The sequence below is a fragment of the Cryptomeria japonica genome, unplaced genomic scaffold (genome assembly GCF_030272615.1).
Source record: "Cryptomeria japonica unplaced genomic scaffold, Sugi_1.0 HiC_scaffold_12, whole genome shotgun sequence".
In the NCBI taxonomy this organism is placed as follows: domain Eukaryota; kingdom Viridiplantae; phylum Streptophyta; class Pinopsida; order Cupressales; family Cupressaceae; genus Cryptomeria; species Cryptomeria japonica.
In genome coordinates, this window is record NW_026728834.1 from 119,724 (window position 1) to 128,297 (window position 8,574).

At 34.0% G+C, this 8,574-nt stretch overlaps 1 protein-coding gene across 1 annotated transcript; it reads right to left on the reverse strand.

Annotated features, from left to right (window-relative positions):
• Nucleotides 1-1,803: 1,803 nt before the first annotated feature.
• LOC131860450 (BURP domain-containing protein 3-like) lies at nucleotides 1,804-2,920 on the reverse strand. Its single transcript, XM_059214852.1, has one exon. The coding sequence runs from the start codon at nucleotides 2,704-2,706 to the stop codon at nucleotides 1,804-1,806; it is 903 nt and encodes a 300-aa protein (XP_059070835.1). The 5' UTR covers nucleotides 2,707-2,920.
• Nucleotides 2,921-8,574: the final 5,654 nt, after the last annotated feature.

An 8,574-nucleotide genomic window follows, 5' to 3' on the forward strand; every position in this document is an offset into this window, starting at 1 on the left:
AAATAATTATTAAGTAATTAAAATAAAATCATATTATTAAAATAACATCACATTATAAGATCTTTTGGAAACTCATTTTCCTTCCTTGGTTTGAATGAATGTGTGTATTTGTTTTATCTTTTAGATATTGATTCATATATGAGGTGTATTAAAAAGAAAGGAATGATTTTACATAGAAACATTGAATTAACATCTTACCTGCTGGAACTAGATTAGGATGTGGTAGGATGTGACCATTACCCTTGTAATAAAATATAGTGTAGTAATCCTTGTTTGCCCTATATTGTATCCTGGTTAATGAATATCTATGCTATTAGGGATTAAGGTTCATGAATGAAGAATGAAGTTATTGGATTGGGAATATGTGTATCTTATGTGATTGAAATGAAAATCATTCTTTAGACTTGTGTGCAATCTTCTATTAGAAAGGAGAAATGTTTACTTTTTAGAATTGAAGATTGGATATGCATGGATAATTGTTGGTTAGGAGATTGTGTAACTAATATCCTGTGGTCACACATGATAGGACTTGTTGTCGGTTGAGATCATGATATGTTGTAATAGATTATGAATGTTGTAAATGGATATTATTTATGTATGTAATTCTAGATTGGAAAGGAATTAAACAATTAAGTAATGTGATTTGGTTATCTTCTGAGTGTATATGGATAGTATGAATAAATTGGAGGTTAATGGTATCATGGTATATGGATTTGTTTATGTGTTAACGATAGTTAAGTAATGGTGTTGAGATACCCTAGGGAATGATTGTTAGTGAGATGTATTGTTATTCCACTAGCATACTACATTCATTTGTTTATGATTATGAATTAGATGTGTATGTTTGGATGTTTGCTTAATGAATAATGGGATGAATATGTTGTATTCGTAGATGTTTTAAAAAAAATATCTGTTAGTTTAGTTATTTTCTCTAGGGTATTTTGGTGGGCATTAGACACCTCTATTTCCAGGAAGAATGATGCAGTTGTTCAACATGATGCAGATAGACCTATTCTTGGCCCTTGATCTAGAACTCAAAGTTGGGACAAAGGTAAGACTGTTCAAGCCCAGGTTTTCTAGGATGTGCTAAATATCAATGAAAATATTATTAACAAGAATGCTGAAATTCTATAGGCTATTGGGTTGGGCGCCATACCCTTTTTTTGTCTTTTGTTTAGTTGGAGCTAGTTGTTGGTTATCTTTTGGCTCTTTAGGGTTGGTTGTCTCTTAGTGTCAAGAGTTTCAAGTCCTTTCAAAACCCATTTTACTCTAATCAAAAACATAAAAAATGGATAAGCTATATGAAAAATAATAGATAAAATGGAGTGATTGTTTTATATCTTAAAAATATATTTCAAAATAATTATTAAGTAATTAAAATAAAATCATATTATTAAAATAACATCACATTATAAAATCTTTTGGAAACTCATTTTCCTTCCTTGGTTTGAATGAATGTGTGTATTTATTTTATCTTTTAGATATTGATTCATATATGAGGTGTATTAAAAAGAAAGGAATGATTTTACATAGAAACGTTGAATTAACATCTTACTTGCTGCAACTATAGATGCTAACAGACATTAATAATAACGTTTTATTGTCTATAAATGCAATATGTGTACATGTGAGACAGTGCTAATTGACAGAAAGCTACTGCTTCTCACTACAAACGATAGTGCTAAATGACAGAAAGAGAGCTATTGCTCCACTCAACAAACTTGAAAAGCATGTTCTGCTGCTCCTTAGGCTGCAAATTCTTTATTTATATATAGCGAGCGCACTTGAGCAGTGGCCTGGATCTCAGTCAGCGGTGAGCCACAAAACGTCCCCTTGGCGAGCGAGATGACAGATAGAAGCGGCACCAGGCTTCACGTTCAACACCTGGAATACCATGTTGTCAGGATTCCAGGAACTGGTTTTCGTGTGACAGATGGCTGCCGCCTCCACCGTGCTGCCATCTTCGCCCTTCACCCAAACTCTTGCGGTCCTCGTACCTTGCAGATCGTGGCAGAGATACACCGCATATGGATATTGTGAACTGTGGCAGTAATACACTGCCTTGTCTTCTTTGCTCTCGTATTTCACTCCCGTAATGGTATACTCCTGCCTTACAGATTTTGACGTCTTTGAAAAATTCGTCGCCAGCACAGTCAAGCGATTGCTTCCCAGCTTCGACGTGGTGAAATCAATCATGGCCTCCAACGATGTTGGGCAGAATTTGGTTTCGCCCTTCATAGCAGGACTTTCACAATCTTGTAAAGTCTCCTTCATAGCCAGGGCCGTGATGGAATCTGGCGCTATGTTGAGCTCCTTCAACGCTACGGAAAGCTTGTCGGAGGAGAAAGGGATTTCGTCTGCAACGGCGCGTGGAAGAAAATACTTCTGATGAGAATTGGGAATGCTTTCGTGCAGAAAGGTGAGAGGCACTTTGGTTCCGCCTACCAAATCTTTCTCCAGCAGAAGCATGCACAGCGATATGTCCCTTGGCATTTGCGTAATTGCAGCGTAATTGATGCCCGCGACGCACCTCCCAACTCCTTTTGCCTGTTTTTGCGTCCCAACTTTTCTCGGAGGCATCCCCACGTTCACCTTCACTCCTCCCTTGCCCACGTTCACCTCCACTTTCTCATCGTTGGCTGAGATGAGTTCCTTCAGAGCTTCTGGCATGGGTGTTGTGGGCAGCTTCTCGTGCCAGTACGCCATACTCGGAGTCCAAGAGACCCTTTCACCCTGCAAATGCGCCGCTCGGATAGCTGCTACTGACTGTCAATTCCAAACAACAAAAAACTCATAAGCAAGCTAGCAAAGAAAAATTGTTTAGATTCGAGTCAAATTAATTACAAACTATATGAACTTTCTTGAGAAAGCATACAATAAGAAGAATGAAACTAGTTAGAATTCCCATCTTGTGAAAGACACCAAGTTCAATGATTCAGACATACCAAGTGAGAGAGGACTTTGTCCATATAAATACTGAGCTTAAGACGAGGGAAGCCGCCATTGTGGATGCAGGCATACCATACATGCATATGCATGCCCATATCTCAAATCATTTCATCCTATTTGTATTGTGGGACATTTTGATATTATCTAGTTTTACTAAGATATTTCTATGCACTCTTACTTTTATTTGAGCTTTATTTATTAAAAAAAATATATTTATAGTTTTAGCAGCACGACTCTTTTGAAAAGATATATATATTTTTATAACTTTAAGATAGAAAATATTTTATTTTTTCCATAATGTTATTTTGAATAGTTATTAGTTGTATATTTTTTCAAATTATAAATAGACATGAGGTGGCATATGTGGAAGATATCAGATCAGATCGTATGCTACATTGGTTTACAGTGTCGACCAACTTTAGGCAACTTTAAAAATATCAACGTCCATATCAGCTGATGAAGCGGGAGCCACCTTATTGATAATCACGGGCTAGAATTCAGTAACATTATTTTCTCTCACTTGCAAAATTGAAAAGCAACGCTATCAAAGTAAAGTTATCAGATTAATCACAAATTACGTGAATTCTTTTTTCTGTTTTTTCGGTGATCTGAATTATTTTGTCAATTCAAAGGACAATACCCAAAGCAGAATTTGTGGTATTGTAAACACATAACAAATCATATAAAATTTCATTTCATTGAAAATATATAAGAACCATACAATTTTTGGCAAATTCTGTGAAAGAGAGTTGTGTGCCCTTGAATCCATCCCATTTGGGCAAACTCTATAAAAGAGAGTTGTATGCCTAGAATCTATCCAATTTGGGCAAACTCTGTAAAAGAGAGTTGTATGCCCGAGCCTGTACAATTTAGGCAATCTTGTGAAGGAGCGTATGCCTATAACTCTGTAACTCTATAACTCTCCAACTCCTTGCAATTGGATTCGAATTGGGCTTATTTATAAGCTTTCAAAGAAGCTGAACAACCACCACATTTTTGTCCTCATCAGAAGTTGAAAAGATTTAAGGAAGCAGACCATTTTGTTTGCGAAAAGTTTCCTAAGAAGACTGCATAAATACAGGTATGATTTGTCAGCAATTCTTAGTTGCAGAACGCTACCATTGTTTCTCTGTTTTTGTTAGTAAAAATTTTCATTATTTGTTTTTTAATTAAAACCCCTATTTTTTTTATTGCTCAACTTCATTGTTATTACTAATGTGGGTATTTTCCAAAATCGCTGATTATTGCCTGAGACTTTCATTCATTTATTTGTTCACTGACAGGGGTTTTAGAGAACAGTATCCAGACTTTTTTGCAGGAGCTTTGTTTACTGTGACTTAATTTGAAGAATTTTCATTTAGCTTCATTTTCATTTTCAAGACTTTTGGCTCTATGGCCAATGCATAGGCTAAGGCTACTGATATCCTTCTGCACAGACACTTTGTCCTCAATGTCGTTCTTGTGTTGAGAAAAATTCTCCTTACAAAATCATAGATTTCTCGCTTGAAACGAAGCAGAAGAGCGGAAATGTTTTTTTTTTTATATTCCGTTGTCCACAAAATTCGCCACAACAATGGCAGGAATTTGAGGTGTTTCTATAATGCATATGAATTTTTTTATCCAGCAAATCAATATCAGATTGGACATTTTTGTTGTCCACTTGCATTAGGGATCTTTATGAATTTTGAAAGCCGCGATTAAGAGGAATTTTTTTAGTCTGCACACCACTACAGGCTGGTCTCGTTACCCATTAACTACTCTTTGATCCCAACAAACAATTTCGAGGGGCAAACCATCCTCCCACCAAGTCAGCCATTCGCCTATCAAATATTTGTAGGGAAAATTCTATAATCCTATTCAATTTGACCCTTCCATTGGTGTGCACTTATAGGTTAAAGCTCGGGACTCTTTTTTGCAAATGTAGATAGAAATCTGCATAATACCAATTCCATTCTTATTTCCCTGCAACTGGTAGGGGTTTCACCTTCAAGGTTGTTTGTGCAGTTGCAACAAATAACTCAAGACAAAATTTGTGTGTATATTACAACCATTGCATTTCATGGCAGTTACAAAACCTGGGCATGCTCCATTTTTTCCGTTTGCATAATAGTATTACAGTATCAGCATGGCCTGTAGCCTTCTTACATTGCCTACTGGTGCACTAGGCCTATCCTATGCATTCCGTGTTTATTTTTCAAATTCATTTTGTACTGACATTTTGCATTTCTAATTGAATTTGAGGTCTTGTATCGAATATTGAATGAAGTATTCTTTAAATGAAACCCGTGTGAATTTGATAGTGATAATAGCTATCCTTGTTGAACGGAATCATAGGATTATAAATTTATAAATTTAAGCAGAATACAAGGACACTAGGGCTCATTGAGATTGAAGTTGTGTAATTATTTTGCAAGTGGGTATGATAAAAAAATCACAATGGAGTAAAGTGGATTCCTGAACCTTCCTCTTTTTCCTTTTTCCTTTTTCCAGTTGGCTAAAACTTGAGTGAGCATACATCTAGCTTTACCATTCATGGAGTTTGATAGGGATATTCAGTATTTTAATAGTTTTATTATGCAACGCTTTTTGAATGGATTCGGGGGCATATAAATTTTAGCAGAATATAGGGAAACTGGGGTTCACTTTCCTTGAAGTTGTGTTTTTTTTTTTTCTTTATTATTAGACAAGTGGGTTAGGTAAGAAACACCCAATAGAGAAAAATGGATTCCCAAACTCAGCTTTTCTTCTTTGTAAAGGATAATATTGTGATATGAATTGACAATATAAATGTGTTTTTGTCTGGCAGGGTATCCTTTGCACAACACAGTCTTACAAATTTCACATGCTTACTGCTCAAGGTAAGTAACTATTTCTTAAAGTTGTTTCTTTTGATTTGTTCTTCAAACATATATGACCAAAATATTAGGCTTTGTTTTTTTTTCATCTAGCCTAGGTAATAATTCACTGAGATGGAGTTTATTCATTTGTAAATCCTAGAGTTCTTGTATTCTGTAAGAGAGAGAGATTGTTGAACAAGTGTAGTGTAATTCTTTTAATTTTAATAAAGAAATAGATACAGTTTTTAAAGTGATATCTGAATAATAGTAAATTTCTCTATGTCTTTTGAAATTACCTTAAGGTCATATCTTTGCTTCTACCAGTGTTGATAAGTTAGAGAGATGTAGCTTTCCATGCTAATTTGATAGGTGATGTGACACTTCTGAGGTATCAATAACAGTACACAATAGTTTTCTCCCTCAAAGATAGTTCAATATTAATGTGAAGCTCTTCAACATTTAAAGTTGTTTGAAAACAATAACAATACACAATGGTTTGCTCTCTCAAAGATAGTTTAATATTAATGTGAAACTCTTCAACATTTAAAGATGCTTGAAGACAACTTAGGCTTCAGATAGCTCATCTTGTAGTGTACTCTAGTTCATTTCATGTCATGTTGCTTTCTTTGCCAAGTTAATTGGTTTAGATAAGAAACATTTTCTTATTTATCTTTTACCTTTTGCTAGGATTTTCACCAATTGAATGATTTCATTCAATCAAGAGCATTAGCATAATTTCAATGTTCTTTTCCAAATAAAAGATAAGATATTACATAGTTGTTAGACCATGTATCCCAAATTAGATTATTTTTGTTTTGTAAATAACTAGTTAATTGTCTTTCACAACAAACTTTTGATATTATGCTTAGTTTTTGTAAATCCAAATCTTTTGCACTATTCAGTTGCATTAAGAACCCGCATGGTATTACACACTACACTTTCCAAACTGCCACTTTATACTAGTTTTGAAAACTAGTTCTTAGAACACCACAACCAGTTATCAGTTTTGTACCAAATATCAGTTGTTACCTTTTCATATGTAGTATTATTTATTTTTATACATTTTTTACATGCTCAAAGTAACTTTATACTAGAAAATTGTTCTTAACCTTTGACGGTTCTCATGACAACTTATATTTGGATATGATTTCTTTTGTTGTCCACTAATACATGTCTGTAGCTTTCTGTGACACATCACTGCAACTAAAGTCAATAGCATTTTGTGCTATGCTTATTTATTTATTTATGCCTCAAAGACTATAAAGATAAATTTCAGTCCATGTTCACCTACACGCTATTTCAAGAGAATTAAAAATCTTTTCTTCTCATATTCATACGGTTTTTCTTATTTTGATGCCTTCAGTTTAACCCATCAATCTTAATCCACCTAAGCACAAAAAATACAGAGTTGAATAATCAAGATGTTAAGCTCTAAATCATGAGACAGTTTGAGCAATCTCAATTCGACTATGATTTTACAGCATAGTACTGATATTTCTTCATTTCCCATATTTCATTTTCTCCTAGTGCCCACAATCTCTACCTTTCCCTCACCAGATTTAGCATAAGGCAGGGACTCTAGCTGTATATCACAGCTCTTGTTTTTATTGATCTTTTGAATTTAATCTGGATAATGTTTAAAAACAATTATAGTACAACAGCAAAATTATGTGAGATATTATTTTTGATGGGGTTTGTGGTTGCAATGTGTATAGAGACGTTAGCAAGGAATTCATATGATTTTTTTTATTTTCTCTTTCCAATTAGAAGTATTAGTTCATATAACTTTTTCTTGTTTTCTCCTCTTTCCACATTACTTGTGTAGAGGGGTTAGCAAGGAATCCAATAAAATTCTTATTGTAAAAATTGTATGGTGAGGGTTGTGCTCTTTACTGAGACCCTATAGTAGTCAATCATTGGTCCAAAATTAGTGGGAAATAACTACTTCATTACCCTAATTTGAATCCAAACAATTTAAATACCATTATTCAATGTGTCAACTACTTTGTTAAATTAATAAAATTCAATAAGTAATTAAAAGACTAAAACTGAAAAAAAGAAAGAAAAGAAAAAAGAAAAAAGATAACAATAAAAAAATATAGACCATACATTGCAAGTTGTTAATTGAAGTTCACCCCTTGAGTGCTATGTCTCTATTTTTGCTTCAAATGTGCAACCGATCTATTAAAATTCCCTTGTTTAAACATAGGTATACTCTTGACAAAATCTATAAATACACTTTCCCATAAATGAGAAGGTATTGGAAGTGGCATGGGTAAACCTATTATTTTGTTACCGAGTTCACTTGTAGCACAAATGACACACCCATTTACATATTTTTACATAGTTTCATTCATTTGAGGAAAATAACAATAATGTTGCAACTAAGCTACTGCTTTACGTGCACCAAAATGACCAGAAATAAGAGAAGTATGTGCTTCTCTAGTTACATGTACTCTTTCATCCCTTGGACCACACAATTTACCAAGATCATATAGCAGTTTGTCATGAATGTGTAATCTAGAATTCTTATACTTGTGTACCATGGATTGGTGTTTCATATACATCCTTGAAATTTCCATCTCTAGCATACTATTCGATATAACTTTCATGAGCTAAAGAACTATGCTATAGGATAATACATGGATTAATATAAGGACTTTTTGTCGATGTTATAAATCATCAATTTGGATCAATTAAGGGAATCCTCCTAGATCAATCATCTCTTTGGTGTTACTCATAATTACCTCCTAGTTTCGTATTAGTTAAGTCACATATGTAGACTTCC